The sequence below is a fragment of the Colias philodice genome, chromosome 1 (genome assembly GCF_061535455.1).
Source record: "Colias philodice isolate Cphi_HAF_F1 chromosome 1, ilColPhil1 Martin Lab GWU primary, whole genome shotgun sequence".
In the NCBI taxonomy this organism is placed as follows: Eukaryota; Metazoa; Arthropoda; class Insecta; order Lepidoptera; family Pieridae; genus Colias; species Colias philodice.
In genome coordinates, this window is record NC_143086.1 from 2379768 (window position 1) to 2407398 (window position 27631).

Sequence of the window (27631 nt, forward strand, 5' to 3'; positions counted from 1 at the left end):
ATTGATTCTCCGAACTTACTAGCCGACTTGTCCTTTCGTGTGCCTTCGCGACCAACTCGTTCCAAATGTCTTTTCCACATACAACATACCAGAACCAACGCAGGACAACGCGCGCCACTTCACAGAATGTGTGTCTTACACAATGACAAACTAAATGAAATAGATCTGTTTTCATGCTCCCGATATAGTTTCAAATGTTCAATAAACCAATTATATGTATAAACCTTTTAACTTTGAATAAGTATCTACATGCTTAAATTAATGCTTTTTCTCCCGGTTTAATATTTCAGAAGTCTGTATTAGTTTTAAATATTTGGCTACCTTGCAACAGATAATATTTGTATTGTGTTTTTTTTTTCTTTTACTTTTTCTATTATGTTCACTGTGAGACGTAGAGGAAACAATTGTTAATGTTATTATTGATTATGTCATTAATTTATGTATACGCCTTTAATTGTTTCTGTAAGATCTCCAAATAAATAAATAAATAAAATAAATAAATAAATGCTGAAGTCTCGAATCAATCAATTCTGACAGTAGGCAATTTATGTAAAATCTTGATAATGGTCCATCATTTTATTTTGCCTAAACGTTACATACTTTTTTATAAATTCTATTTTTAACGAATGATTCACTCCAGTCCAAACAGCAAATAAGCAGACTTCTGCTTCTGCAACGTTTAGTTGTCCCTGAATTTGGAAAAAATAGTCATGATTCTTATCTATGACAAAAGTGTTATTTTTTGCATTGTATTTCAAATATTAATTTTTTTTTTAACCGCATCTTCCGCATTCATGTCTTTTGCCGGCATTAGACATTTAACTTCTACTAGTCCCATTTTCCCTTTTTGATATGGGAGTGTATAAAGTAAATTTTTTAGATATTTCTCGTTATACTTTTAAAAATTTGGAAAATCCAAAAGTGCACGCCTCATAATTTTTTTTTAATAAATATTTATTAATTATTATTTTTGTTTATTTAATAACAATTAAACCACATCGAATCAGACCCTGAAAAATGAAAGGGTTCTATTCCTGAGCATACTCAAGCGTAAGAGAAAAAAAAAAGACTCGATTAGTAAAGTATTTCGGTCGCTATCGTGTTAACAAGAAAAAGGATCCGCACATACAGACACACGGACGTCCAAGACAGAACTTTTTTAAACTGTTTTTTAACTAGTTTAAATAACAAAAATGATACCAAAAATATCATGAACGTTAAAAATAGTGTTTTTTCTTAATATGTGCGTGTATGTATTATCTTACAAGTACAATGTATGATACATAAAGACATTTTAAGTTTGAAAAATCAGATGTTTTGCGCGAAGTGACAGTAGTACCCACCTCAACGCTTCGCTTATGAGGCGTGCAAAAGCTATTATTGTCATTTTGCTCATCAGGTAAAGTAATTCGAAGTTTTTTGATACCTGCAATAATAACGTCATAATGGCCTGCACATACTTATCGATTACACCCTGTATACAATCCACCATCCACATTCATAATGTTTTCCTGTCCTCCTCTCCTTTACGCTGTTCACCGATACATTTTAAATGAGTAAATCTGCTACCACTGAAGGATGTTTCATAGTGATCAGCAAATTTTCACCACTGTTGTCGATTATTTGTTTTTCATTTTTAATCAGCAATTGGGAATCATCAGTTTTGTTTTTGCAGATTGGTGATGTACCCTAACAATACGTCGAAAAGGGAAAGCATCAACGAATTATCGTTTTCGTCCTCTTCTTTTATTCTTCGCGTCTCTGTTACTTCTGTTTGTTTAGTTCTCAACACCCACTGAATTTTCTATGTTATTGTGATCTTCCATTACATCTGAGTTTTGATGATGTGATGATAATCCATTCGTTTTAATATTGGTACTTAGAGTTGGTAGACTAAACTAGAAATGGCGGACTAAATTTGTCAGCGCGTCTGTAAGATCAGAATATAAAACCAACATCCTGTATTTAAGTTACAAAATTAATAATCAAACAAAATGCCGCTACGTTGAAAATGACTAGAAGAAAAAATTAAAACACCTCGGATCAATTTTGGAGTAAACAAATCATTTTCCCCGTATGGGGATTTCCCCGGATGAACTTGGGAAGTTCAAGTTCTCAATACAAGTTTATATTATATTTCGTATTTCTCAAACGAAAAATAAACATTTTTGGAACTTCAAAAAAATTATATTATAAGAAAATTTATGAGCTTACTTTAGTTTTAAAGAAATATACATCCCTTTACTGACACCCCGTAAAATAAAGAAATTGTTGCCAATCACCTTTGCAATCTATTTGGTTTCATTAACTTTATGTTCGAAGATAATTTTTTTTCTAGTAGTTACACGCGTATTTTTTTCGTTTATTTTCCATATCGAAATCAAATGTTTAAAAATACGAATATTTGCACAAAACTAAGATAAAAATAATCAATTAACAAAAATATTAAATTTAATGAAGTAGAGCAACTTTCACTTCGGTATGAAGGAAAATCGAGCGTAGAGCACACGTCAGAACGCTCCGGCCCAAGGAGCGCGACTAAAGAAATTCGCTAGAATTTTTCCTAATTATTTTAAATATTTTTTTAATATTTAAAGAATTATCAAAATTAAAAAAAAATGTTTTTTAAAGGATTAATACTCATTGGTCTTCAACCAACTCGAATAAATTAATGGAAAAAATAACTTTTAGCAGTATTTATCAATAGATTTTGTAAGGCAAAAAATGGGAAATTTAATGAATTTATAACGTTCTAATTAAGAAAATCATAAGTTTTTCGGCAATTGTATTCAGCAGTTTTTAATAACGACTATATAAGGATAATAATGCGCTGATCAGATTGTGTAAATTGTAATCGGTTGCAACGTAGTGAGTGCACAAACTTAGCTCGAAATGTCTTTGGGGGAAAGAGACTTATCTTGAAGGCCTGATTAAGGTAACATAAAGTAACTTTATAAATGTGAAAAAATTCACGCGCATTGCGTATATAACACTAATTGATAAACAAGAAAAAAAAATTCAGTTTATCATTTCATTAGCCGGGAAAAAATTGTCAAATAACTTGTTGAAAACGCAATTTTGCTAGACTGCAGCCTTAAGTGCAGTTTGTAACGAGACCCCATAATCAAATGTGAATATTTCAAACTGCGTTAGTTGTATTAACTTATATTTGCATAAACTAAACCGCAGCGGAGCAATGCTGTTCGCTGGTTCGTTCTACTTTCACTCCCTTCGGAATTCAACTAGAATTCAAATTAGCCCTTGAAAACACGACCAGCTCATGCTTCCACTAATTAAAATTAGTCATAGTTTAATTAGAAAAGTAATAAAAATGCAATTTTTTATTTTACACAATAACACATTAGTTACATACACCGAGTTAATTGCGCAGCGATTGCAATATTATTTTTATTTTCTTTGTTTTTGTGTTACCATAATATTATTATGTTCCTGTTGCTTTGCGATTTTGTTTTGCTATTGTATTATAATATTACTCGACTATTTCACAGGGCCATGTTTCAAGATTTTCAAAAGATTTCGAACCCAGGACCTAGCTATGACTAAGTTGTGTTTAAAATAATACTGGCATTACGTACATCATCATATTTACGTAGATACTGTCTTAATTCAATTTGAAGAATATAATGTTTAAGTTGCGATTGTTTTTTTTTTTATTTTTGTTATTTGAAGCTGTGCGAATGTGTATAACAATTCCTTATTTTGTATACATTTCTATACTAATATTATAAAGCTGAAGAGTTTAGTTTTGTTTGTTTGTTTGAACGCGCTAATCTCACTAACTACTAGTCCGATTTTAAAAATTATTTCGGTGTTAGATAGCCCATTTATCGGGGAAAACTATAGGCTATCAAGCTAAGACCAACAGGAGCGAAGCAATGCAGATGAAACTGCGGAATAAATTCATGAATGTTCATTTCACTAATTATAGCTGGCTTCAACTCGCTGCTATAATATTTTCTCGTTTAATATAGAGCTATTAATTAGAAATGTGTTCGATAATCCCTGTACATACCAAATTTCACCTAAAAGGCTTATTACACTACCCGATATGAAGGGCCCTGCATCTAGGGTGGGCGTGTTCCCTAGTTAGAGCGTATACGCACTATGCGGGTAGCCGCATTGCGGGTAGCCGTCCGGCTGACCGCAAGCACAATTATGTAAGTAATATTCATTTCTATGCGCACTGCGATGCGGCTACCGCAGACCGCACAGTGCGCATAGAAATGAATATTACGTACATAACTGTGCTTGCGGTCAGCCGGACGGCTACCCGCAATGCGGCTACCCGCATAGTGCGTATACGCTCTTAGTGTGGCGCTTATTACACTTCTCTGCGAATTGGGCCCTAACTCAGTTTATACGCGAATGTCTAGAGAGATAAACGTATTGTTGCATTTTACATTATGCCGCCGTCAGTATCGAAACTTCAAAAAGTTGCTGTAGCAGTGGCAACCGTTGACGCAATAACAAATATTAAAAAAGAAGAGAAAGATCTGGGTGAAAGAGTATTTGCGGTTACGTGAAAAGCTTTCAAATATGCAAATACTAAGCGTGCTTGAACCGGGAGTTTTAATGAATTAATTAGAGTAGGTGCAGAACAATTTGAACACTTGTTGAGTTTTAAAACAATTAAATAAACAATTGATTTAAACAATTTATTTATTTGTTAACATGGCGGTGTGATCACAAACATTTGGAACTTCCCTTTTAAGTTATATAAACCTGTAGTAGGGAAGTTTGGTGACACCTTACATACAAAAGCAGCCACTCCACGCAACAGTCGCGCGGCAACTGAGCTCCCTAACCGCCCTAAACGTTATTACATCACCCAATCTGCAGGGCGCTTAGGGAGCTAGGCAGATCGGGCAGACCCGATCGCCCTAAATCGGGACACTAACTCCCTAAGTCTTATTACACCACTCTTAGTTAGGGTTAGGGTCCCTAAAAATTGGGTGGTCTAATAAGCCTTTAAATTTGGTTAGTTATTTTTGATAGAGACCAATCTCAACTGCCTTGTTCGTATAAACTTGCAAATAATCCATGCTTTTATATCATATTATTTTAAACTTCCAATGTATTTTTACCCGACTACGGCAAAGCAAAAAGAGGGTTATGCTTTTGACAGGCTATGTATGTATGTATGTATGTTCATCTGTTCCCTCGTAACTTCTAAACTACTTATCAGAATTCGACAAATGACATATCATTAGAAGTGTCTTAATCGTCCGCTGGTTATAGGCTATATGGGGTTTCACAAAATCTAATGTGGCACCCTCTAGCGACAGAGTAAAAAAATAAAATTAAGATAAATATGCCGTGTTTGGTATCATTTGAAAGCGCTTTACTTGTACATTTTGAATACATAATATTACTAGCATTTGCTTGTGACTTTACCTGTATTCATGGGCTGATTGCATATAGTTCACATCTTTTCGTTCATAGCTTCTTTACTAATTATCAGAATAATGTTGGTTATGACTTATGACTTAGCTATATAAAGCTTGGCACCAAATTTAGTATTGGGCCCTCTAGCGGACAAAAAGTTCTATGTTAATATAAAATTAAAATAAATATACCGTGTTTGGTATCACTTGAAAGAGCTTCACGAGTATTTTATGCTTATACATAATTACAAAAATACTTTAATGATTTCAAATATGAGCGAAAGCGCGGATCACGGGAACTGTGAATCGTTTTATTTATAGAGCAGTGTGAACGTTAATAGTATATACAGGGTGTCCCAAAAAGTAGTGATGAACGCAAGTTGGGAGGTAGAGGACCTAGAGGGCTATCCGAATCACCCCCATGTATGTTATGCGATTTTTCGTATTTTCGGAGTTATGACGTTTTTTTCAATTTTTCTGCTATCGCCGAGTACGATGATATTTTCACTCATGGTGACGTGAATTATTGCGCTAGATGCTTAATTTTTTTTGTGTGCTAAGCTGAAAGATAGGTCAATTCAGTATGGTAACATTTATTATCGTTAAATCTTCAAATGGAATAAAAAAAAGAGTTAAATGTCAAGAAAGATAAAATTATCCAGTATGTTCAAAACTTCAAGGGCCCATAAAAAAATAAAATCACATGAAAAAAGTTTTCCATTTGGCTTTTAAAAACTTGCTCTATCTATTGGGTAGCTACCCTAAAAATTTCATTTTATTATTCAGAAGGTTTCAATCGAAAAATTTAAATCTAATGTGGTAAGTGCAAATATTTTATTAACATGATGATCATTAAAACTATTAAATAGGTGTTTAATTACCAGAAATTTTTAAAATAACCCAGCTGTGGCTCAATGCAAGTGCGACATCACCTTAAAAAGTTGTCTTTTAAATGTCTGAATGCCCTTTTATCATTTTTAATGGTTTCTTCTGCTACTATGAACTTCGGGGTTATTTCGTCCAAATTGTGGCATTCTTTCAAGTAGCCGAGGTCTTTTTAGTATCCCCATTGAAACAATTCAATGGGGTTTAGGTCGAGGGACCGTGGAGGCCAGGATTTAAGGCAGGCGTCACCGGCGCATGCGCAGGCTGCAACGACCAATCTATCTTTCAGGGTATCTTTGCCCTTTAGCCTGGCCTCCACGGTCCCCGGACATAAACCCTATTAATTTTTTTCCGTGGGGATACTACAAAGACGAGATACTGCCATAATTTGGACGAAATAACCCCGAAATTCATAGTAGCAGAAGAAACCATTAAAAATGATAAAAGGGCATTCAGTCATTTAAAAGACAACTTTTTACGGTGATGTCGCACTTGCACTGAGCAACAGCAGGGTTATTTTAAAAATTTCTGGTAATTAAACACCTTGTTATTGGTTTTAATTTGTTTTTATTAATCATCATGTAAATTCAATTTTTTCACTTGCCTCATTTAGATTTAAATTTTTCTATTGAAGCCTTCTGAATAATAAAATGAAATTTTTAGGGTAGCTACCTGATAGATAGAGCAAGTTTTTAAAAGCCAAATGGAAAACTTTTTTTATGTGATTTTATTTTTTCACGGGCCCTTGAAGTGGTGAACATACTCGGTAATTTTATCTTTCTTGGCATTTAATTCTTTTTTTATTCCATTCAAAGTTCTAACTATAGTAAATGTTACCATACTGAATTGGCCTATCTTTCAGCTTAGCACAAAAAAAAATCAAGCATATTCCGCAATAATTGACGTCACCATGAGTGAAAATATCATCGTACTCGGCGATAGCAGAAAAATTGAAAAAAAACGTCATAACTCCGAAAATACGAAAAATCGCATAACATACATGGGGGTGATTCGGATAGCCCTCTAGGTCCTCTACCTCCCAACTTGCGTTCATCACTACTTTTTGGGACACCCTGTATAATGTACTAATGAAAACGACATAAACTGGGAGTACCTCCACGCGGTGAAGGCGGAAACAGTTTGATAACTGTCTAAATCATCATCATCAACAGCCCATATACGTTCCCACTCGGGCCTCCTATGAGGGTACAGGCCATAATTCACCACGCTGGCCAAGTGCGTGTTGGCGGATGATACATGTCATCGAACTTTTTAATTCTTCGACATGTCGGTTTCCTCACGATGTTTTCCTTCACCGTTCGAGCAGTGGTGATGTTACAACATGCGCAGATAAATTGAAAAATCAATTTATTTCCTGTGCGATCGCCTGGTCTCGAACCCCGGACTTATCGATTCGAAGTCCGAGGACTCACCACTGAGCCACCACTGCTCACTGTCTAAATATCCCATAAAAATGTCCTCTGCAATATATTATGCCTTCGGGCTTATGTTATATGTGCGTGTGTCTATCTGCCTATTCGTTGTGTCGTTGTGTATCCAGTAACGCAGGGAAGCAACCACAGCCATCCTACTTCGGTATACTGTTGAAATTTTGTTCAATAGGATATCTAAGTCAAAAAAGATGTCGTATGTCAACTACCTAGTTTTTAGTTCATCAATTTTACTTTTGTTAATATTATGCGCTTCAAATACACTTTTAACACCAAAATAGTACAAATAATAAAAAGTAAAACAACAAAAAACCAAACAACGACAACAAACGGCGCTGAAAAAGTATAAAACAAGATTTTCAGAATTCTGAACTGAACAAAGTTGCTAATGTAGTTGCAAGTAAATGGACACAGTAGACTCTACCAAGATGCCTTCGTTGTAAATTGACAATAATGTCATACAATACTATTCTGAAGTATGCAATATTCCACTATGTAGAGATCATTTTCATGAATAACGTACAAATAAAAATAGTCTTAAATGATTGTAACATGTAAAATGTTAGTGTTTAGTAGAAAATAAATGGCTTTTTTATTTTATTTATTAAAGTGAAACTTTTATTACATCGTCTCAAACTTTTTGGTCTGTGTTGCGCATGTCGCGTGTATCGCGGCTGCCGAGTAGGTATACCTACTCGGCAGCCGACCGACACGTGACATGCGCTACACAAAGCAGTGTTCGGAACCGTTCGAACAGTTTCACTTTTACCGTGGTTTCATAAAACCACACAACATTTTTTTTTATTATGAAGTATTTAAATCTCGAATAAGCAACATTTATGAATGAGACGAATAGAGTATGAATAGTAACTAGCAGGACTGAGCAGTTAACAATTTCAGTAATCACGCGTAATTGTCGCATTATGGAACTCAACTTCTACGTAATTGCTTCGCATGCACGTCCATAAATACCGCACTAATTTGAGCACAGTAGTGGCTAATCATAGTATAATGTTGTAAAGCAGAAGAGTTTGTTTACTTGCTTGTTTGAACGCTAATCACAGGAACTTAGCTGTGGATTTCTAAAAACTTAATCTCGGGAGATACCTTGTAACACGTCGCGTAGGTAACTAGGCGTATGGAAGCCGGGGCAGATCGCTACATAATATACAGGGTGTCCCAAAAAGTAGTGATGAACGATAGCTGGGAGGTAGAGGACCAAGAGGGCTATCCGAATCACCCCCATGTGTGTTATGCGATTTTTTGTATTTTCGGAGTTATTACATTTTTTTCAATTTTTCATCTATCGCCAAGTACGATGAGATTTTTATTTATGGTGACGTGAATTATTGCGCTAGATGCTTGATTTTTTTTGTGTGCTAAGCTGAAAGATAGGTCAATTCAGTATGGTAACATTTACTATCGTTAGATCTTCGAATGGAATAAAAAAAAAAGAATTAAATGCCAAGGAAGATAAAATTACCCAGTATGTTCATAACTTCAAGGGCCCATAAAAAAATAAAATCACATGAAAAAGGTTTTCCATTTGGCTTTTAAAAACTTGCTCTATCGATCAGGTAGCTACCCTAAAAATTTCATTTTATTATTCTGAAGGCTTCAATCGAAAAATTGAAATCTAAATGTGGTAAGTGGAAAATTTTTATTAACATGATGATCATTAAAACCAATAAATAGGTGTTAAATTACCAGAATTTTTTTAAAATAGCCCCGCTGTTGCTGAATGCAAGTGCGACATCACCGTAAAAAGTTGTCTTTTTAAAGTCTGAATGCTCTTTTATCATTTTTAATGGTTTCTTCTGCAACTATGAATTTCCGGGTTATTTCGTCCAAATTGTGGCATTCTCTCAAGTGGCCGAGGTCTTTTTAGTATCCCCATTAAAACAAATCAATGGGGTTAAGGTCGAGGGACTGTGGAGGCCAGGCTTTAAAGCAGGCATCACCGACGCATGCGCAGGCTGCAACGACCAATCCATCTTTCAGAGTATTTTTGCCCTTTAGCCTGGCCTCCACGGTCTCCGGACATAAACCCTATTGAATTTTTTCCGTGGGAATACTACAAAGACGAGAGACTTCCACAATTTGGACGAAATAACCCGGAAATTCATAGTTGCAGAAGAAACCATTTAAAATGATAAAAGAGCATTCAGACATTAAAAAGACAACTTTTTACGGTGATGTCGCACTTGCATTCAGCAACAGCGGGACTATTTTAAAAAAATTCTGGTAATTTAACACCTATTTATTGGTTTTAATGATCATCATGTTAATAAAAATTTTCCACTTACCACATTTAGATTTCAATTTTTCGATTGAAGCCTTCAGAATAATAAAATGAAATTTTTAGGGTAGCTACCTGATTGATAGAGCAAGTTTTTAAAAGCCAAATGGTAAACCTTTTTTATGTGATTTTATTTTTTTATGGGCCCTTGAAGTTATGAACATACTGGGTAATTTTATCTTCCTTGGCATTTAATTCTTTTTTTTATTCCTTTCGAAGATCTAACGATAGTAAATGTTACCATACTGAATTGGCCTATCTTTCAGCTTAGCACACAAAAGAAATCAAGCATCTAGCGCAATAATTCACGTCACCATAAATAAAAATCTCATCGTACTCGGCGATAGATGAAAAATTGAAAAAAATGTAATAACTCCGAAAATACGAAAAATCGCATAACACACATGGGGGTGATTCGGATAGCCCTCTTGGTCCTCTACCTCCCAGCTATCGTTCATCACTACTTTTTGGGACACCCTGTATATTTATTTCCTGGCACACTATGCAATGAATGCGGGAAGTAAAAATTTACTGAATTCATCATTAAGAAGGGTTAGGCGGTCAGCGAAAATTTAGCTATTCGCGCCTAAGGTGAGGGGTGAGGGGGTCCGCGCTAAGTATGGAATCAACGTGCTCGAAACTAAAAATCGGAAGCGCCATTCACATTTTTATCAAAAAGTGAATGAAAAAATTTTGTATCAGAAATTGATATTTTAGTTTTATGGCATTCAAATGCTTTATAAATATAAATTTATCAATAGATGGCGCGCGGTGTGTCCCTTAGACACAAAACTGAAAGAATAGAATAAATTCGATCGCTCTGGCGGGTCACGACTGGCTGAGTTGGTCAGGCATCCGCCCCGGAATGGCGCGAAAGGATGCGGGTTCGAGTCCCGCCTCGTGATCGAATTTCTTCTATTCTTTATAAATTTATCTTTAGTATTTTCTAAATCTAAAATAGTCAAGAAATCGAGAAGGTAAATACCTATGTATTTATGATTTTATACGAATTATTATCGTAAAATACGGTTGTAATGAGCATTTATAGGATACTAGCTTCCGCCCACGACTTTGTACGTGTATCCCCGTTTTTCCCCGTCCCCGCAAGAATTTCCGGAAATCCTTTCTTAGCGGATGCCTTCGTCCTTACATCTACCTGCATCCCAAATTTCAGCCCGATACGTCCAGTGGTTTGGGCTGTGCGTTGATAGATCACTATATCAGTCACCTTTGAGTTTTATATAAATATTAGATTTTAGAGTTTTTTATCGAGAAAAATTTTTCCAATCGTGTTTTGGAAATAGTCATCGCGTTACACATACAAGTTTCAGTGCGAAAAAACTTCAATATTTTCAATTATAGCTCAAAGATAACAGTCCATTTTGCCGTTTTCACCTACTAAGGGCCCTTAAATTATTGCATCTCTGTAGAACAAAAGAGGAAATAATACTGTTTCAAGTTTAGAAAAAGGGATTATTGATTCATTGTATGAGTTGTTCATTACGAATAATCTTCTTCATAACAAATAAATATAATTTAAGTTTTTCTTTCATCTACGGGAACCAACCAAGAACCGTCAACCATCGCCATTTTAAAATATTGTCTTTGTGTACACGAGTTGATTTCGTTCAACATCAACTCGCTGCAAATATTCTCGTGCTTTTTCATGCATAAATCACCTTAAATATACCTATTTCTCTTGCAGTTAATGAACGAGCCGGCGGCCGTCGCAACGTGCACTAGGGTCACAGCAATTAGAGGTAAAATATATAACTTTTGTTAGTAATAATAGCTTTTAAACCATTTATATAGATAGTATACTTTAAAATACACCCCTCGGACGACATCACACAAAATAATGTACTCTTAAAAATATATATATATATATATATATACTAGCGGTCCGCCCCGGCTTCGCCCGTGGTACATATTTACGTTTTCTCTACATAAGAACCATCCTCGTACTTCAAGGAATATAATAAAAAAAGAATTATCGAAATCGGTTCAGCCGTTCTCGAGTTATGCGCTTACCAACACATTTTGCGATTCATTTTTATATATAAAGATATATATATATATATCACTACATAGTATAAAACAAAGTCGCTTTCTCTGTCCCTATGTCCCTATTTCCCTATGTCCCTTTGTACGCTTAAATCTTTGAAACTACGCAACGGATTTTGATGCGGTTTTTTTAATAGATAGAGTGATTCAAGAGGAAGGTATGTATTTATAATAACATCCATCAAATAGTGGAGATGTACTGTTATTTTTGAGGTTACTAATGTGATGTCGTAAAAAATTACATTTTTTCCGCTTACATTGCAAACGCAGGCTGAACCCTACGAGTTTTATCAAAATAATGTACTAAGTATTATACACATTGAAAAGGTCTATAGAAAAGTCCGCGGTGGTATATGTCTATCTCTTATGGATAACCCACAATAACTTTTTTTTGTCATTTACTTTTTACGACAAATAATGGCTAATTTTCGAAGCGATTTTAACCAATACAGCATTAATCCTTAAACCAATTAAATACCTTGAATACATTGTTCATTTAATATAGATCTATATGGCCCTTTACACCGTATGATTTAAATGAATATTTTCGAAGATATTACAGATTTAAAAATTTCGGGACGTAGCGTTTGCGGCGGCACCGGCCGGCCGCCAATTTTTGATATACATAATACACATATATATATATATATACTAGCGGTCCGCCCCGGCTTCGCCCGTGGTACATATGAAAAATAGATGTTGGCCGATTCTCAGACTTACCCGATATGCACAGAAAATTTCATGAGAATCGATCCACCCGTTTCGGAGGAGTATGCAGACTAACATTGTGACACGAGAATTTTATATATAAGATATATATATATAATATTTTTGAAATTACTATACAGGGTGTCCCAAAAAGTAGTGATGAACGAAAGCTGGGAGGTAGAAGACCAAGAGGGCTATCCGAATCACCCCCATGTGTGTTTTGCGATTTTTCGTATTTTCGGAGTTATTACATTTTTTTCAATTTTTCATCTATCGCCGAGTACGATGAGATTTTTATTTATGGTAACGTGAATTATTGCGCTAGATGCTTGATTTTTTTTGTGTGCTAAGCTGAAAGATAGGCCAATTCAGTATGGTAACATTTACTATCGTTAGATCTTCGAATGGAATAAAAAAAAGAATTAAATGCCAAGAAAGATAAAATTACCCAGTATGTTCATAACTTCAAGGGCCCATAAAAAAATAAAATCACATAAAAAAGGTTTTCCATTTGGCTTTTAAAAACTTGCTCTATCGATCAGGTAGCTACCCTAAAAATTTCATTTTATTATTCTGAAGGCTTCAATCGAAAAATTGAAATCTAAATGTGGTAAGTGCAAAATTTTTATTAACATGATGATCATTAAAACCAATAAATAGGTGTTTAATTACCAGAATTTTTTTAAATAGCCCCGCTGTTGCTCAGTGCAAGTGCGACATCACCGTAAAAAGTTGTCTTTTAAATGTCTGAATGCTTTTTTATCATTTTTAATGGTTTCTTCTGCTACTATGAATTTCCGGGTTATTTCGTCCAAATTGGGGCATTCTCTCAAGTAGCCGAAGTCTTTTTAGTATCCCCATTGAAACAAATCAATGGGGTTTAGGTCGAGGGACCGTGGAGGCTAGGCTTTAAAGCAGGCGTCACCGGCGCATGCGCAGGCTGCAACGACCAATCCATCTTTCAGGGTATTTTTGCCCTTTAGCCTGGCCTCCACGGTCTCCGGACATAAACCCTATTGAATTTTTTCCGTGGGGATACTACAAAGACGAGAGACTGCCACAATTTGGACGAAATAACCCGGAAATTCATAGTAGCAGAAGAAACCATTAAAAATGATAAAAGATCATTCAGACATTAAAAAGACAACTTTTTACGGTGATGTCGCACTTGCATTGACCAACAGCGGGGCTATTTAAAAAAAAAATCATTTTTAAACACCTATTTATTGGTTTTAATGATCATCATGTTACTAAAAATTTTGCACTTACCACATTTAGATTTCAATTTTTCGATTGAAGCCTTCAGAATAATAAAATGAAATTTTTAGGGTAGCTACCTGATCGATAGAGCAAGTTTTTAAAAGCCAAATGGAAAACCTTTTTTATGTGATTTTATTTTTTTATGGGCCCTTGAAGTTATGAACATACTGGGTAATTTTATCTTTCTTGGCATTTAATTCTTTTTTTTATTCCATTCGAAGATCTAACGATAGTAAATGTTACCATACTGAATTGGCCTATCTTTCAGCTTAGCACACAAAAAAAATCAAGCATCTAGCGCAATAAGTCACGTCACCATAAATAAAAATCTCATCGTACTCGGCGATAGATGAAAAATTGAAAAAAATGTAATAACTCCGAAAATACGAAAAATCGCATAACACACATGGGGGTGATTCGGATAGCCCTCTAAGTCCTCTACCTCCCAGCTTCAGTATATCACTACTTTTTGGGACACCCTGTATAGTGAAATTTCATAAGTGTGAGTACTGTGAACGCGCCAGGTTACGTTTATCGGCCTTCAAAAATATTAGATAAGTATACCTACTCAAAATTGTTACATTATTTTATCTTCTACAACCCAGCTCGGAGGTCTGTTCGCAGTCCTCAAGAGGCACTCTTTTAAAAATATAAACGACGAGTGCATTCTATATCAGGATATTGAAAATAGCTCTGAACTTTCAGTAGGTATGCAACTATTGGCGTCGGTTATCAATTTGTGTCGTAAAATAGAGAATATGAATCAGAAGTCAATATTTTACAAATAATTATTAAAATGAACATAATGAATTTTAAATAAACATAATATTATGATTTCTGTAACAGTTAGTCCCAGTTTCACCATTCTCCTTTGTAAAATGGTCGAAATGAAACGTGACGTCATAGGGCATGTCCTGTCAGTCACCTGTTATTTATTTTCATACATTCAGATTTCAGGTTGTGTTGGTAAGAAAAATTGGTGTGGTTCATAGAAATCTAAATAACAAGACACTAGAAGTCGTAAGCGTGCGTGACCTTGTCGCCACTCAGGTGATTTGCACATCACCAGTGCATTCGTCACTGTTCAGTTGCTCTGGAGACGTATGAGTGTATACATGGTGTGTTTCAGCAATTCCCATTGCGGAAATTCTTCCACAAGTTGTAATTATACTTATAAAGGAATAATATTTCATCGGAAAATATATTTTTTAGAAATAATGCCGTTTTTCCTTAAAATTATAGAATACTAGCGGTCCGCCCCGGCTTCGCCCGTGGTATATAATATTTACGTTTTCTCTTCATAAGAACCATCCTCGTACTTCAAGGAATATAATAAAAAAAGAATTATCGAAATCGGTTCAGCCGTTCTCGAGTTATGCGCTTACCAACACATTTTGCGATTCATTTTTATATATAAGAAGATTTACAAGTATTACGAGTGTCACCATAGTAATCGAAATAACAATGAATGACACAGTCGACCATTCTTATTATCACGTTTGTTCGTATTGGAGCAAAAAGTCTCATATACTTAGGGATGTTATTCTAAAATAAACCGTAAATTCGTGCGTTAGGATACATATTCAAAAGCTTAATTTAATAGATAAGTTAGTTTTCACTAAAATCAAGCTGTCCAATAAAAGGCATAGTTTACTTGTGTGTACTGTTTAGCTTTCGGTTTGAATGTGTTGATTTTGGCGACAGCGGTTTTCATACGAATTATGACATTAGAGCACTTCTATGTGTCTTGTTATTTAGATTTCTATGGTGTGGTTATATTGCTTTTTTAGCTTAGTTTTCTAATATTTTAATGTCAAGAAATACTAAGCGTCATCAACAGCAGTGACGGACAACGGTTTTGTATAACCTTGCATAAACTTACACCATTGTTTACCTTTGAACAGCAAAAGAAACTTTATCTGGTGTATGCAATATCTATAAAATGACTTTTTTCTTCTTACATGATTATTACGCGATATTTTTTGCGATTGCGTTTAGCTCAACACAAGTCGTATTGAGATACTAGATGTTATTCCTCCCGTTCATTAGATTATTTTGTCATGCTTTAAATGCATTCTGCTTACGTAATCACGCAAACAAGCTTCACGTTTATGACATCATTTCCGACTCACAATCACCTACCGAAGAAAGGATGGAGACATTTCGATAAAATTCTTCGACACCTTTAGTGTGTTGGCCTTTAATTTTAAATTATCGAGAAAGTAATCCAGCAACTCTAGTGATCAGCGTAACGTTCAGACAATTATCATCCACTTGAATTAGTTGCAGATTTTTTCTATAAATCCAACTAGAAACCTATTCTATGCTTGAATATTTAGAGTACTATTTAGCTTGCCGATTGCAAACTTACACCTGTGAGAATTCGAGCTTAAAGTGTGTGGTCCGGAATCCCGATGGAATACATTAGAGTTCGTGTGGATGGAATACATTCGTGGCAAACCGTGTTCTGCTCTCATTAAACTCCAAAGAAACTGCCATATGATTTACATTCATATTTTCATGTAATGTTTACATCACAAAACAGGTCTGTGAGTTGTGACTCATATTCATTAGTCCGGTACACCTCCGCAATGACTTTTAAAGTTTTAGACATTGCAAGATTTGTGTTGTGTTCGCCTTGATCAGTTCTAGGCAGTTCCCATATAGAGAGGTACAGTTTGCATAGTTATCTGTAAACTATAATCTGGCTATTGAAAATAAAAAAGCCAAAAACCCAAGATTAAGGAAGCCGAATTCTTCAAAAATGGCATAGATTTTCTTCTCTCTTTTTTGATATTATAATACTGTAAAATGTTCTGAAGTAAAACTATGTATGGCGAATGATGATTCCTATGACACTGACAGTTATTCTTAAGAGACAAACGTGTAATGGCGTCACCATTAAATAAGAAACGTATTGGAGGCGTCTAAAAGTGGCATTTATTAATTTTTACGTAGCTTTATGCCTTTACAATGATATTCCGTTGGAATTATGTATAACAATTCTTAACATTTACGAAAAATTATTTCAATCTCACTTTACGTTTACGTTCTACAAAACTTACATCGTTGGCTTTTATCGACTAGTGCGGAAGTATCGACAAACAAATGTCGGCAATGGAAATGAGTACATATTTTTAAAACCGAAAAATCAAACCAAATAGTGAGACTATACCTTTTTTTTTTTAAGTGGGGAAATCTTGCATAGATACCCACGGCCTCCGGGGAAGGGGCCGTGGGTTATGTCGGATTCCTACCGACCAAAACCCCACTGTGTTCCGTAAAGCCGCATCAACGACGGGGCCACGGGTATGGTAGAATTCTTCCGTGACCCCGTCAGCGGCTGCCCGTCGCCAGGCCAAAACAAATTGTGAGCCAACCAGCTCTAACCAGTGAGACTATACCTGAAAAATATCCATTTACCTATGATAACAAAAGTTTTTCAGACAAATGGGGACATCAATTTTCATGATAAAATATACACTAGCGCAAACGTGTTTAACGGGTTAAAAATTACGAGAAAATGATAAGGTGCATTTTTATTTTGGAAAGCTTTCGTTTTACTTACCTACTTAATCTATGCTAAAAAATTTATCACAACAACAACATAATAGACGTTAAAAAATTTAGTTTATAATATTTGTAAAAACATGTTTACCGACGCGGATGTAGCTGAATGCAAGCCTTGCACGCCACGCCTTTGCCTATAAAAAAGTAAAGTATCGACACGACCCATTATACGAGCAATCACTAAGATAAACTGTCATAGGGAACAAGGTTCGCTGTGCCGAGTATAGTAGATATTGTTATAATAAACTAGCGGTCTGCCCCGGCTTCGCCCGTGGTACATATTTACGTTTTCTCTACATAAGAACCATCCTCGTACTTCAAGGAATATAATAAAAAAGAATTATCGAAATCGGTTCAGCTGTTCTCAAGTTATGCGCTAACCAACACATTTTGGGATTCATTTTTATATTATAGATATCCTTAAAAAATTGAAATATGTGTAACTTTGTTTAAATACTAATATACTAATAAATTACTGATTACAGTAGAAATAAACAGAAACCGTTGCCAAAAAACACAAAGAACGAAATGTATTGAATATTATCTAAACTAGTGATGTAACTCGTATAAATGATTTTTTACGGTTGGAATGCATTGTTTTGTTGGGTGACGTGTCTTGATAACTTTTGTGTTCAATAAACTAATGGTTTTTGAGCAGATATATTTTTTTCTAATAAGTAAGTTTATGAAAAAAACTAAAAACTTTATACATAGTTTAATCATAGAATAATTATTGCTGTTATACTCTGGAGTAAGGCTTATCCTTGTTTGTTAAAACCACCCTTTTTGAAAAACCCTAAGGTGCATAAACTATACTAATTATTAAATCCCAAGAGTAACAATTAGCACTGAAAACACCCGGGCTCGCCCTGTCTAGGCCACGCCCACAATATTACGGGCCTATAAATTTACTTATTGACTGAATGCAAATTCTTATATTACACATTCGTCCTTGGCATAGAAATGCTTAATTGTAGTGTTTTATCGTGTTACCCGTGAAAAAAAATATTTTGTTTTGTGAGATTGTAGAATGGTGGAAAACTTTATTAATTATGATATACCTACTTAGGTACTACCTTTCGTGTACGGCTTCGCCCGCTTGTTTGTTGTAGAAAACTTAACAAATTATATACTGAAACCTTCCTATCTCCCATTCCACTCTGGGCCGATTTTTCAATGCCCAGATAAACATCTAGATAGACTTTATTCTTCAGTTAACAAAATATTCAATTTTTCAACAGACGAATAGGACGTATCTATCGAATAACTACGTTATTTGAGGAATAAATCTATTTGCCGCTCCAACGGCCAGATAGCGCGCTATTCGACGGTTAGGCGTTTGAGTTGACAACTGATGCGTCAAATTTGGGATATTTTCGTATGTCATATTAACATAGAGCGTAGAATTATTAACAATTAAACCTCTTTCTATCTAATTATTATCAATTAAAATCTTATTGAAATTGATGTTTTTGATAGTACTGATGACCATGCCATTGAAAATTTGCCGAACGCTGCCTTTAAGTATGTCGTTTCCATCGTAAAATATATAAATTGAAACACAAATTTAACCAAACTCTTTACTCGAATCAAAACAACAATCAACAATCATAGAAGACAAGAGCAATACAAGACGTGAGTCATAATGACGGTTGTTGACAAATTGCAAGAGTTGACTCTATCCTGCTCTAACCTGACTAATTTAATATGTTTGTTTCGCCACTCCGAGAGCAGAGCTGCCAATATGGAAATATTTGGTCAGATAGTTGTTCATCAAATAAATCACGATTGAAAAATAGGCGAGCCGTTATGAGTTAGATAAATAATTGAATAAATCTATTCGACGGGTAGATATTAGATCTTATCTCGGGATATATTTATATATTATCTCGGGATTGAAAAATCGGCCCTCTATCTAATAAATAATTTTAAAATTAGAATTGAAACTCAATTGAAATATTTATTGGTAGTAACTTTTTTTCCCGAGGGAATTACTTTTCGAATTAAGGTATTTGAGCGTACATTTTATGAAATTGTTACAGTATATGCACCGGTCGCAATAATTTTGCTACTTATTCAAATGAATCTGGTAATGCAAGATCTCTGCTTAGAGTGAACAAGCTCGTGTATTATTATTTACCTTCACGTGAATACAACTCGTAATTCTATTAATTACTGCAATTTTGGTCATTGAGTTACATGTACTACGTACGTACGTAATAATACCTCAATGATTTCGGTGTTATGGACTTATCTGGAGCAATTACGATCGTGCTTTTCGAACGTACTTGCAGATTAACTGCTTTCAGATCGTGTCTGAATGCATTGATTTATATAACACTTTTCTCTGTATCAATGATTATTTAGATATAATAATTCCCTTTAGTGTTGGCGTAGGTATATTATATTTGTTTGTGATAGGAATATCAATTGAGATACACATTAAATATATTAAATGTCCTAATCCGTTACAGATACTTTTATTTGTTGTATTTATAACATGTTTTTCGAAAAGTTCATTAAAAAATAAACAAAAAACTTATCGAGACTCGTAGATATAAATGTGAAAATCGCATTTTTGCCAAGTAATAACGTTAGTTAACTCGGAAACTCCAGTCGCGCCGGCCGCGTGTCGAATGCCGGCGTGTACCGTTGGGATTAATAAAATCTTAACAAATAGGGTAGCTTGCACAGCTCACTGGTCCAGAATACAGTGTCATTAATTGCAAAAAAATTGTACGATACGAAACTGTCGAGTTTGTTCTTTAAAAATATCGGTTTGTCCATAGAACTCTACGTGACTGTACTTTGTCTGAATGGTCTTGCAAATGACATTCCTTTTTCATAGTGTTAAGCCATATTTATAAAAATTAAAAAAAGTGTTTGTAAAAATTATATTTTGACAACGATAATTTTTTTGTGTACCTACTATAATACTTTATATAAAACACATTGTTAGAATCTGTGGTGCAAATTTAAAGTGAAATTTTTGTTTCTTTGCTGATTAGGACACACACATAAGAGTAGTTCACGTGTCGGCGCGGCGCGGCCTTCACGCTCTGTAAGCGGACAGACTGAGCTCATAACTTTCACATAATATATATTATATACTATGACCACAACATTGTCTCCTCGTGTTAGTGTGATGGCTTGTTTGGGTCACGCTGACACCAGGACTGCCTATGAAATGTTACTCCTCAAATATTGACGAATGAATAAATCGATTCACTACCATTGTCATTTACAAATTACAATGGTAGTGAATCGTATTACAATGCGTTTATTACTTAGCATAGATTAATTAAGCAGTGCGATTTATAATGACTATGTGTTAACGAGGACAAACATGAAAGTTTACATTTTCATCCACCTGAAAAAAAAGAAAATGCATAGAAAAATGGTATCCAAATGATTTTTCAAAATTAAATACGTTGGCGCCTTTCTTTAACAAAAAAATATATTGATAAAAATAATGGAGATTAAGGATCAATACTGAACTGTCTAGCCTTGTGCATGTTTTTTGGTCTTTATTCACAAACGCTATTAAGTATTAACGGATACAAGAATATGCTTCTTAACGGATTTTAAACGTTAGTTTCGAACACTTTACAGTGAACATAGAAATAGGTGGAGAACAGAGGTAGTTCACAATTAACAATTTTTTATCCCCCGTCAAGATGGCCACAGCCAGCCTCCCTGATCACATTTATGTTATACACGTATTCTATTGTGCTATGCTGTGAAGTGTTCGAATGTAAAAACAAATCTTTTATACAGTTTTCGCCAATCGTCTAGTCCGCTCTGAAAAGATTAAAAAAAGCGCACGTACAAGTACCTACACGACTAAAAAGTAAATAATTCGTAGTGCAAAACTTATTAAGCTATTGCATAGCTTCTATCGCGGGCCTTGAGTGCGGGGACCGAATCCAGAAATTCCGTAACGAAAAAACCTCACGCTCCCCACTCCGACGGGCACGGAGGTGTGGCTTGAAGGCATAGCATGCAATAGCTTTACCACGGCAGTCCCCGAGTGCCACACGTATTTTGTAATTATTATTATTTATTACCCATCGTCTCTCAGCATCATCAGAGTAGACTAGAAGTCTGACGAGAACTATAATCAGTATTTAATGTTGAACAATATAGCATCTGCATGTTTTGTTTCCCTTGTTTTCAATAATATAATTTCGTTGATTCAGCATTCTTACTGCAGTTGTGTGTGCTATTCATATATCACTGAAAGTGGAGACACTTCGGTTCAATTGTTAAAGCATTGTTTTATGTTAAACTCAAAACTCAAACTAAAACATTTATTTATTGTATAAGGCGCGGGACATATACAAGCGGCGCGGCGCGCATCGGGCGCACCGCGGGCGCGCCAGCCGGCGCGCCTCGGGCGCGCTGCCGGCGCGCCCCGGGCGCGCTGCCGGCGCGCATCGGGCGCGCTGTTGGCGTCCGAAAATGATATTTATATAGAGAGGTTAAATGCATTTTCTTCATGCATAATTTAGTAAAATTATGTTTTTTGTGCTAAAAGAGATTTGAAAGTAACGTTAATTTGAAAGTAACGATTTTGTTTTGATAATTCCTTGTAAGTAAATAGCGAGGATAACCCCACGATTGCAAATATATCTTTGTTGGAAATGTTAGAATTTACTTGGAAAATTTTATAGTACTTTTAAAGTAATTTTAAAGTAGTACTGGTGTAATGATGGAAGAAAAGAAGGTTAAAATAACACAAAATTTATATTGTACTAGCGGTCCGCCCCGGCTTCGCCCGTGGTACATATTTCGCAATAAAAGGTAGCCTATATTCTTTCTCAGGGTCTAAAGATTATCTGTGCCAAATTTCATCAAAATCGGTCCAGTACCTAGTTTATGCGTGAAAACCATACATACATACATACATACATACAAACCTTTTCTCTTTATAATATTAGTATAGATAAAATATGGTTTTCAAACACAGGTTTACATTTAAACCATATAAATCTTATCATTAAAATCTCAGTTCAAAAGTATTTACAGTACTGATCATTCCACAATATTATTACAATGAAGAATGTTACTAGGTATGCCAAATCCCTTGAAATTGTGTCTCAGTAAAGCCTGTATGTATACAAATACACTAGTTTTTGTCGTAGTCAAAAATACCAAGTAGTTTTGATTTTATACGCATTCAAAGTTTCGAAAAATATCGAGTCCCGCTAATAGTCACGTGACCGCTTGTGACGTCACGTCACAACGCACCGCGCGGCCGCGTCCCCGCGCGGTGTGTATAAAGCAAAATTACCAATCTTCTATTGGATGATACGTGTAATATTCAAGACCAAATCTAAAAAATAAAATATATATCAAACTAGATGATATGTTCAACGATTCTGTTTAATCAAAAACATAAAATATTAAAATTTACTCGATAAAAAAAAATTACCAAGTTAGCTCTAATTTTCACACTTTTACGTTTTCTACTTGACATGGTAATACTTATTATGATTTTTTTTCATAAACAATTATATTAAAACATTTGCAAGATATTTGTCAGATCATTTTGTGTAATTACTTTTAGTTTTGGTTTTATTTTTGGCGCTCTTTTTTTCTCGAGATAAACGTTTGGTTTTGTCACGATAAAAGTGGTTTATCGCAGATAAAACCAAAACTAAAAGTATTAGTGTTATAGCTTGCGCAGTATTTTGATGGGTTTTCGTCCGCGAATTTCGTTAATAGTCCAATAATAGTAATTATTATTCGTTTAATAAAATAACAGTCATGCCAAAGTTTCATCTTTATTTAATAGTTTCTCAAAATATTCTATACGATTGCGTTTTTGCACTGCTGATCTCTGAGGTTTATCTTCATTTTCCTGTTGACATTTGAATTTGTGTGGAACTATACCCTGTTTTTGTTTAATTCTTCCCCCGACCAACTTATATTTTAGTATAGTTCTCCATATCATTCTCAACTTAAAACAAGAAAAAATCTTACTAGCCATCTACCTATACTTAGCCCATACGAGCAGAGCAGAAGCACAGTCTAGTATAGATTAAAACTTGTATAGAAAACAAAGGATAACGCAAAACAGCTGCAATGTTCTCAAAATATTATAATATGTAGCTTACTTCCTTTGCAACTATAAAAAACAACTTATCCGGCGAATTGGTAGTTGTATTTTTACATTTAGGAACAACACATGATTTTCTGGTATTTGGATTGGACATTTTTAAAAGTATTTAATTATAATTTCGACGGCGCGGGCGCGCGATCGCTAGCGGACTGAGTGCCAGATTGAGCGTGTTGTGGTGTGACGTCACACCATCACCGGGCGTTTACAACTTGTTTTACTTCTAAATCGGAAAATAATTGACGTATCGAAGTAATTTTTTCACTAGTATTATTTATTTTTGACAGAGAATATGGAGTGCTAATAATCAAAATTAGTGAACATTCTCCATTACAAATAAATAAAAAACACAATCAAAATCAGGATTATCTTTATTTCTGACATTGTAAATACATGGGAACTTTCATTATGCTCTTCTTCATTTTCACTTTCCCTACTGCCATCACCTGTGTAAATCATTTCATCGATTAATTCAATTCACCTTTAAAAACAAAACGAAGAAGGGTATGTAATAGCAGCTCTATATAATTCCACACAGAGAGAACACATTTTTGACTGACAGGCTACCGTCTCCTATAGACCGGGAGATACTGACACAAAATTTCGAGTCATTTGTAACAGGATGGCGGTTCTACAGGGGTCTTAGTACGCAATGACAAAAAGAAAAACGATGGTGTGAACGCTGGTACCGGCGGCTTAGTCGCGTGGGCGTTAATCGAACTCGTCGGAAAAATAGCGAAGTCAAACGATTTGTAACACAAAAATTTTAGAATTTACCGATAGCCCATAAAAAAGAAGTAGGCGGTAGTGTCATGCCATACTTTTCCGGTGTGACTTACAGCCCGCCATACCGACGCGAATGTGTTGATTTAAAAAAAACAATTCAACCATTTGTACCAGGCTAACTTTTGCACAGGTAACCATCGTCGTGCAGCCATTTACGAAAATCGCCATGCCATACTTTTCGGACGATTCCAAATGGTCGCCATACCGCCGAAAATCTGCAAATTTTTTTTTTGTAAAAATTGTAACAGACAAATGACTCGAAATTTTCTGTCAGTATCTCCCGGTCTACTACCACCCGATTTGTTTTTGATTGTGTATGACCGTGAATTGACCTCTATTTGGATGCGATGGGGGAAGCGCGCCTGCGGTACGCCTGCGGTACGCCCGCGGCGCAACCGTGGCGTGCCGCCTCGTCGCCTTTCCAAAATTCTTTCATACAAAATGTATAAGAAGGACGTGGTGCAAAACAGATTCAAGAGGTGCGCTTATGGCACGCCCGCGCCCGCGCCGCTTGTGTTTGACCCGCGCCTAAGACTTCTTCGAGAACCACTTTTAAATCGACACTACATATTTTTAGCATTTACCACCGATTCGGAAAGTAGTATCTACGGAGAAGAACCGGCAAGAAACTCCATAGTTGCTCTTTTAAACCATGTCAGTATGACAATTTAATTTATAAAATATGTAACTGTATATTATCGTAATATGGCAAAGAACTGTCCTGTGGTTTTTAATAGGTTCTCTGAACTAATACGTATTTTACATAATTTTTAAATTTAGCACTATTAAACTCTTTAATAGTATGAGGAATTCTGTTGTAAATATATACTGGTATACATAAGGATACCTGCAGTATTCTTAAAGAGATCTCTTAGTGAGTCCCGAGCACGTAAATTATATATAGAGCGTATGGCTCTTTTCTATAATGTAAATATATGTAGTTTCTATATCTGCAGCCCTGCCCCATAGCAGAATTCCATAGGACATAAACATTCCATAGGAAATTGCTATGAAAGTAGCTAAAGTAAACCAATCTAGCTGTATCTTCATCGGTGAGATGCCTTATTCTTCGAACTGCATATGCAGCTGAGCTGAGCTTAGCAGCGGTGGTGGCAACATGGGCCCCTCATTGCAGCTTCTCATCTAGTGTCAAACCCAGAAAAACAGTAGATTTCACAGGGTATAATACCTCCCCGTTTAAAATAAATCCCTTTTCACCTTTTTTACATTTGAAAGTATATATTCTACACAATTTGTTTTTTATTTATTTTGCATTTAATAGTAAATTATTATCATTGAACCAATTGGATATGCGTAAAAGAGCAGAGTTTGCTTCGTCAACATTTGTGTCATGTCTATCCACATTAAAAATTAATGGGGTATCATCTGCAAACAGTACTATTTCACACATATCCTGCAGATAAAAAGGTATGTCATTAATATACATGAAGACCAAAAACGGTCCTAAGATCCCTGTGGATCACCAATGTCAACTGGCGCACCGCAAGATTTCTCTCCATTAACAACAACGGTCTGAACCCTGTCCTAAAGATATGAAGCTATGAGGTATGAAGGAGGAGAGTTAGAGCGTTCAAGCGATCTGGTAGTTCACCTGATGCAAACCCCCTATGAGATGTCCTCTGCAAATGCTTTGCCCGGATAAGGCAGAGATTGAAGACGGGTATAAGAGAGTTGACGGAAAGGGTGAGAGAAATGCAAATACGTCTCCAACTCCTCATCTCACAAAACCCCACTTCGTTATGAGCTGGCCCAATTCGTGCCGAGGCGTGCTCAATTCCCACATTAAGGCATTAGTTATAAGAATTGTTTATTTTTTGGTAAAAGATACTGAGTATTTCTATCAAAATGTTATTGCAAAAATAAGAGGTAAATTATTACGATATAACAAAAAATTAAACGTAATTGTGAAATTGATTTCTGCAATTTTACATCCATGATATAAAATGACAAATTAAATGGGGACATCCGTTTTCATGATAAAATATACACTAGCGAATACGTGTAATCCGATCATCTAAACATTCCGTGTCAATACATTAATTCCCAACAAGCTGAAAATCAGTAAAGTTGTTCAAAATACAATCATAAATAAAATTTAGAAATTACCAATCATTGCAATGCATGTAAAAAAATTTATTCAAGGTCAAAGATCAAAAATGACTATAGTGTCAAAGCAACTCAGCCATAGATAGTATATAACTTTCAAACCAAAAAGGCCACAAAGGTCCGGTACTGACGTGTCGTCTTCGTCCAGATCGCTCTATGGTTGCGCTGCCATGAAGGTGGACGTGGAAGGAAGAGATGCTGCCTACGCTTCGATCAATACTGACTCGCCCGTGTCTTCACTTGACGGTTTGTTACATACCAACACACTAACACGTGCGCTAAGTATTCCAACCAATAGGTCCAACAAAAAGGTGTAGATAGGTTATTGGCGCACTGGGACGCCGAAGTGTGACTAATAAGCCACAATTTACTTAACAATTTACTTAATTTTTTACGATAGTGGAATCATGCCATCTCACTTTGACGTCTAATCGTGTGTGCGTTTTCTGTTTTTGAAGATCGAATGTTCTGCAGGCCGAGACAAATGTCAGAAAGTAGAATAACGCTAAGGAATAGAAACTGCTATCTATCTAATGTGTTACAAATCGTTTGACTTCCGTTATTTATCCGATGAGTTTGACTAACGCCCACGCGCCTAGTCCCCCGGTACCAGCGTTCTGACCATCATTTTTCTTTTTGTCCTTGCGTACTAAGACCCCTGTAGAACCGCCATCCTGTTACAAATGACCCAAAATTTTGGGTCAGTATCTCCCGGCCTATAATGGTTCGGTCACACTACCAACGACGACGACGACCACGACCAAAATTCCCATCCAGACAAAATTTGTTCAAAATAAAACATTAAAATTTCCCATCTTACTGGTACTCGGAAAGAAAAAAATTCGAGGTCAATTAATAAAAAATAGGTTTTTGGCGATTTTCGCCGAGACGGTAAGTTAATCATATATAATAATCAATAAACCTGGGACCAAAATTGCAGATCATAAAATTATCT

The 27631-nt window shown here is 35.4% G+C and overlaps 1 protein-coding gene across 3 annotated transcripts in view; it reads left to right on the plus strand.

Annotated features, from left to right (window-relative positions):
- LOC149491025 (ecotropic viral integration site 5 ortholog-like) overlaps positions 1-27631 on the plus strand; it is a 60809-nt gene that overhangs the window by 5287 nt on the left and 27891 nt on the right. The window contains exons 2-3 of one of the 3 annotated variants that reach the window (XM_089695770.1): positions 11746-11800; positions 26825-26922. In XM_089695770.1, the coding sequence (XP_089551896.1) occupies positions 26847-26922 (76 nt within the window). In that variant the 5' untranslated portion in view covers positions 11746-11800; positions 26825-26846. Of the gene's footprint in view, positions 1-11745; positions 11801-20234; positions 20704-26824; positions 26923-27631 lie in introns of those variants that run through there. The other 2 variants (XM_089695771.1, XM_089695777.1) reach the window with 2 other exon arrangements.